Below are 6,741 nucleotides of genomic sequence, written 5' to 3' on the forward strand. Positions count from 1 at the left end.
CCCAAGTATTGTTGCTCAAACAAAATAACTTCAAGAAGTATTTTACCTCAAAAATCATTATCTGAATATGTACAGACTGCAGATAATTTACAAGACCCTACTTTATAATGGTGAGAGCAACTCAGAGATTAAAATGGAATTTATCTTAATCCCTCATATCCCTATTTATCAGGCATTTACAGTCTTAAACCTGACCCCCCCTGGTTTCAGCTACTGCAGTTTCAATAACTGCAGGTTTTTTGTTCAAGTGAGAGAAAGCGGCAAATGGTACCTTTAGTGAAAGGTGAAGAGACAGAGCTCGTCTTACATTACTTTTGGAGGTAATGTTTGAAGTTGCTGGACTGGGGGTGAACATAAAACGAAGCTTATCTTAGTGGAACAGCTGTTGCTAAGTAGGGGAAAACAAACTCCTTCAAGAAGTTAATTTTTACATTAAAAAAAAAAAAAAAAGGAACCGGAAGTTGAAGAAAACACAAAAGTTGAGCTAATGAACTGACCTATATTGAATAAAGAGCTGAATATAGAAAATAGAGATATCTAACAGAGCTATTAAACTAAGCCGCTTCTCTGTCTTCTATCAAAATATATATATATATATCCTGAAAGCTATGGGGGAAGATGCAGGTTAGTCTAAAAGAACTTCCTTGATTCTTATCTACTCCATTAAAACTTTTTAGCCCAAAAGCATCAATTAATTAATGTCTTACAGAAATAGTTTAAGGAAAACCTGAAGATCTGTTTTACTATATTTACTCAAATCTAAGATGACCCTGAATTTAAAATGACCCACCCAATAATTAATTCTATAGATGGTAAATGTGAAAATTATAACAAATTTATAAAGGTATAGAATCTAATTATTGGAGGTTTATCTTGAATTCATCCCCCTCCCACTGCTACATCAGAGAAAATAGTGGCTGGGGGGGAAGTTGGTGTCAGATGTCCCCCTCGTCCTCTTCCTCCCCCACTTCCCCTCGTAGCCTTCCTGCCCCCTTGACACCAGCATCCCCCACTCCAGCTTTCCACAGTCTCTGCCCCTTCCCCCTCTGCTCTCTGCAGTCTCTGCCTCTTCCCTCCCCATTTTACTTTCCAACGTTGCTTGAGCTCTCTTCCCTCCCTGAGTACAGCACATGGAAGCAAGCTGTGTGTAACAGCAAAGGGGTGGGAGGGGGGAAGACGGCAAAAGGGGCAGAAGCTGCAAATGAGGGGCAAGGGCTACTTTGTGTCTGACCCAGACTCAGGGCCAGAGTCAGAGCCACAGCAGCCTCTTACCCCCACTTCTGCTTTGTACAGGAAAACAGTTAATTTGAAATGCAAGGGACCAAAAAAAATACCCACTTCAATTTGCGTATATGCAAATTACTATAGGTACACTCAGATTTAGCTCATCAGAATTGATGCATTTTGTCTTTTTGCACATTTCAGCATATACTTACTCCATAAACAAACTTTTGAGCAGCACTTTTGTATGGACTTATACATAGTACAAACTATGCATGATATTAATCCAAAGCCAAAAGGCTCATGATTTACCATATAGTTCATAGGGCTGGGATCCAGCAGAGCCAACAGTGTAAACTCAGCACTACTCAGTATGTACGTGTACTTCAGATATGCCCCCACAAAGGATCTACATGGTAATTAGCCTCCCACTTGCAACTGGAACTGGGTGTTCTTTTCACACATCTTGGAACCCTCCAAAATATGTATGGAGATGATGCGCGGGGTTGCCTGGTCAGGCGCCACCCTATGGAGGGGGGGGGGGGGGGGGGCACACTGGTCACATGTGATGGGCTGAGAGAGGGGCAATGGAGCCTTTCATCTACATAGACATTTGATAATGTTTGCCAGACATTTAAGGCTAGTGAAGAAACAGGAATCATTGGAAACAGGAAAGAAAAAGTAATGCTCAGCTGTGGGAGTGAAGAGGAACACAAAATGTATTCAATGCACTGGCTGACTATGACTTCAAAAAAGTTGGCATTGAGGAGGACTGAATCCAACAGGCACTATATCTTATTCAGATGGCCTGTATTAATCTAGCCTTGGTAGGTTCCCATCAGTATGTTTGCCCAATATAGACCATGAGTTTTACATGCATGTTCAGAGTGGGCTGCATTCAATCAATTTCATAGTTAGTTTCCATGACTGGGCACATGCTGTTTCTGGCAGAAGTTTAATGACAGACAATGTATTTAATAAGGTTTTCTTGTATGCAAATAAGAAACAAGGGCACTTCCCCCCCCCATGCTGATCAAGGGAGGGGGAGGGGGGGGACCTCATCTTGTATTGCACAGGGCTCCGTCCTCTCCTGCCCCCTGTCATTCTTTATGGGCAATTTGCTAGTCCTTCATAAGGATGGATAAAATATACATATAGCAATGGTTACATCTTTGATCTTTGAACAATTACATTTTTGAAAGATAAAAAATTACTTTACCTCTATGTTAGAAGGAGGCTTGCATGATGGAAAGAATACATATATGATCTTTTTATATGAAAGATATATACCCGAGATGGTGACTACTGCCACAACAAGGACAACTACCACAGCAATTAAAAAGGTTGTCAAAACAACTAGTGGTGACATCTGATCTAAAAATAAATGAAAGATCATTGGTTTAGATAAATGTTGTTTGATAAACTACACTTTCTAGATTTAAAAGACCATATATACTCTTTAAAAATAAACCCTAGGACATGCTTGAACATTCTCAAAATTTTTTTTATTTAACCCCCCCCAATAAACAAAAAGATCTAAACACTGTAAAATGTACAACTGAGTGGAGGATGCAGTCATGCTCCTTCCTTTTTGTTCTCTTTCTGACTTCATTGGTCTGTTCTGTACTGGGACACAACTTAAACAGGAAGTGTAAGGATGTTCCCATCCTGTGCATTACCTTCCTATGTAATGATCTTGAAAATGTGGAAATACATGCCATGTATTTCACGCTCAAATTTAAATCTCGATTTATTTTTAGTATTCTAGCCACGTAATAGCCCATGTAACAAACGTACATTAAAAATTTTGCTCATTTTTAAATATATCACTATAAATTGCCAAGTTTAGTAACTAGTTCAAATTTATAGCATATGGAGTATGTCTTTACTGTGGCAACATTGTACTTTAGAGTAGGTCACAAAAAATGCTGAAGAGTTGTTATAACAACTGCTGCATGCAACAGGGATAGTATATACCAAACATATATTTAAACTTTTCATACCACTAAGTGTTTCAGTGCATATCACATTGCTGAATTGACCACTCTTATTATATGCTCGTGCAAATGCTTGTACTTTCAAGCAGTATGCTCTTGAGGGCATCAAGTTTGAGATTGTGTGGAATGGCTGTTGTGCCACTTCATTTTCTACCTGCAGAAAGAAAAGATGCTGGTAATTATAAGAGTGATACAAATGGATTAAAATTTTGGGCACTGCTAAATTATACATTTGTTTATGGAAATTTAGTTTGACAGCATTTTGCACATTTTCAAGTAAAAACTTTGCAAAACTACTTCAGCAAGTGCTAGTCAGCAAGCACAAACCATTTTTACCATTTCGAAAAGGTGTTGGCAATATTCCTTTTCTGTGCTGAACATGCAACAAGGTTTTTTTTTTGCATGTTTCACATATTTAGTTATTGTATAAAGACTGCCACAACACCTATTGTATTTTTGTAAAACAAAATGAGAATTTCTAACTACTAAAGTCAAATCAAAATGACAACTAAAATGTGCAAGACACTTCATATAAGGTCACAGATGTCAAACTCATTTAGTTTTGCTGGCTGGATGAGTGGCACAGAACTTAGTTTGTGGACTAGACAGATCTATGGACCAGCTTTACATTCCAGATCTAGCACATGTCCGGTAGAATCCAGACTAGGCACCAGGCACCTAGTACCTGGCCTGGCAGAATGCTATGGGGTTGGTCTGGGGCTGCACTGAATGTACAGCCACTCCGGGATGCGAGCTGGAGCAGGTGCCACATGTGGGGCCATATGGCAACTCTGAGACCCATGGGTAGCACCAGAGGCTGGATGATAGGGCCTCACAGACCATATCTGGCCAACAGGTGTTATCTTTGACACCACTGATATAGGCCAAAATCATCCATCTAGTGTACAGTTTTGCATGGGACTCCAGTTTTAATCCTAGTCCTATCCTGCCCTGCAGAAACATGTGTGTTTTCTTGCATTTTGTCTTGCTTAACAATTAAAAAAAAAAAAATTACACTTCATCCTGTACAGAGACACACTTCTTAACTAACTAAACAATTCCAAATTCCTACAAGCCATTTTCGTCCTTCTATCTGGCCTGCAACACATTTTATTCCTCCTGCTAGCTTGTTATCAGGTCTTGGCAGTATCCAATATTGGTGCCGCTGGGCCAGGGCCAGCAGGGGCCCAGGGCGGGGCAGCAGGAGCCGAAGGCCTGGGCTGGCACACGGTTCCAGAGAGGCTGGTGGGCAGGGGCATGGGGAGCACCGACAGGGGCAAGAAGCAGCAAGTGGCTGGGCAGGCATGAGTGTGGGGCCCCTGCCAGTGCTGGCAGGAGCCCAGGGCGGGGCAGCAGGAGCATGGGGCCTGGGCTGGCGCACGGTGCTGGAGCAGGCAGGGGGGTGGAAAGAAGTGGTGGTGGTGAGAAGCAATGAGTGCGGGGCCCTGTGGTGCCAGAGCTGGCAGGAGCATGGGGTGTGGGCTGGCACATGGGGCCAGAGCAGCCAGCAGGCAGGCAGAGGGGTGGGGAGAGGCGGTGGCAATGACAAGAAGCTACAGCAAGAAGCGGCAGTAACCAATTATTTCTATTTACATTAATGCCTATGGGGAAATGGGGTTTGCTTAGCATGGTTCTGCTTAATGTTCGTTTTCCCGGAACCAATTAAGAGCATTAAGCGGGGGTTGCCTGTACTTTTGAAAAGGATTTTGAAAAAGTTTTCCCACCTCAGGTTTTGATGAATTTTCCCAGTACTGAATTCTGTAAGTGAATTCATAACATTCACTCATGGACTTGTTTTCCTCTCCTGGACAAGTGATCTGGATACGGAGTAAACTGGGACCGGAGTTTACTTTTACGCTGGGAGGGCCAATTTCATCTTAAAGCATTGTGGAGAAGAGTTTAAAACAAACAAAACAGTTAGACAAAGGCTATGAGACCCTGTAACAGCAAAAATTTTATTTGAAATAGCCAAAATCTGACTTTTACCTTTACAAAATGGTAACATGGAAAAGCAGTAAAGTTATAAATATTTTAAAGTAATGATTCATGATGTTTTATCAGTTAGTAACACTAAGTAATATATTAAAGTTATGATATAGTTCTTTACCAGTCATAAAATAGAGCTATTACATTTTAAAAATGTATATTACAATATTTGGTCAATAATCTAGTTGAATAGGGAAAACTAATGTGAAAACAAGAAAAAGACACGAGGCCTGCATTGGCGAGGTCAACCGGTGCTTATGGAGTTGGTGCCGCCAGGCGGGCCTTGGGTTCCTAGATAATGATCCATGCTTTCGGGCGGGGGACTTGCTGGGGTGGGATGGGCTTCACCTCTCTCCTAAAGGCAAGTGTGTCTTCTCTTCCAGGCTGGCTGATCTCATACGGCGAGCTTTAAACTAGCCTCGCCAGGGGAGGGGGCCACAGGAAGATGTGGAGACACCACCCGAGCAAGACAGGTGACACATGCAAGGTAAGAAACAGGCGTCCAGATAGTCTTCCAAATCGGGGGGTGGCATGCGCAGCTATGCAAGGCCTTAAATGCCTGTATACCAATGCTTGTAGTATGGGGAACAAACAGGAGGAACTTACCCTCAGAATAGCCAGTTCAAACCCAGACATAGTAGGGATTACCAAAACGTGGTGGGATTCATCCCGTGACTGGGCAGTTAGCATTAGGGGCTATAGGCTCTACAGGCAGGATAGAGAAGGAAGGAACGGAGGGAGTGTGGCGCTCTATGTCAAAGAGCAATACACATCCTCTGCCAGCAAAATGGGGTCGGAGGAGGGACAAGCTGAAGTGCTCTGGGTCAAGATACAAGGGGGTCGTGGGGAGAGGGATTTAACGGTGGGGGTCTACTACAGACCCCCCAACCAAGGGGAGGAGCTGGACTGGGAATTTTCGGGCCAGCTTGCAGAGGCACTTAAGGCAAGGGATGTAGTTGTCATGGGTGATCTAAATCACCCAGACATCTGCTGGGAGGAGCAGTCAGCCCGGTCAGACCATTCCAGGAGGTTCCTGGCCGAGATACAGCACCTCCACGTAACCCAGGAGGTGCACAGACCCACCAGAGGAAATGCCCTGTTGGACCTGGTCCTGGCCACAGGCGATGATCTGGTAAGGGGGCTCCAGGTCCTTGACCACCTGGGTGATAGCAATCATCGCTTGCTGGAATTCATCATCCAGCGCAGGGTGACAAGGGCCTGCAGCAAGGCGGTAGCCCTAGAACTCAAGAGGGCCAACTTCAACGAGTTGAGGAGATTGGTGGGAGAGGTGCTCCCAGCACGGTTTCATTAGGGGCAGGTCATGTCACACCAACCTGATTGCCTTTTACGATCAGGTCACAAAAGCATTGGATGCAGGTGTCGCCGTGGATGTAGTCTTTCTGGACTTCAGCAAGGCCTTTGTCACTGTCAACCACCCCATACTCATTAAAAAACTAGGTGACTGTGGCATCGATGCCTACACGGTCAGATGGATTGCGAATTGGCTGAAGGGTCGTACTCAGAGGGTGGTGGTGGA

The 6,741-nt window shown here is 43.6% G+C and overlaps 1 protein-coding gene across 4 annotated transcripts in view; it reads right to left on the minus strand.

The window, feature by feature from the left end:
• The window catches only part of IFNAR1 (interferon alpha and beta receptor subunit 1), a 35,138-nt gene that overhangs the window by 5,474 nt on the left and 22,923 nt on the right, over nt 1-6,741 (minus strand). For 2 of the 4 annotated variants that reach the window (XM_006032658.3, XM_025214426.1), the window contains 3 exons: nt 4,943-5,094; nt 3,225-3,372; nt 2,441-2,595 (listed from right to left, as the gene is read on the minus strand). In XM_006032658.3, the coding sequence (XP_006032720.1) occupies nt 2,441-2,595; nt 3,225-3,372; nt 4,943-5,094 (455 nt within the window). The remainder of the gene's footprint in view (nt 1-2,440; nt 2,596-3,224; nt 3,373-4,942; nt 5,095-6,741) is intronic. The other 2 variants (XR_324850.3, XM_025214425.1) reach the window with 2 other exon arrangements.

This window comes from Alligator sinensis, unplaced genomic scaffold, assembly GCF_000455745.1.
Source record: "Alligator sinensis unplaced genomic scaffold, ASM45574v1 scaffold996_1, whole genome shotgun sequence".
Lineage (NCBI taxonomy): Eukaryota > Metazoa > Chordata > Crocodylia > Alligatoridae > Alligator > Alligator sinensis.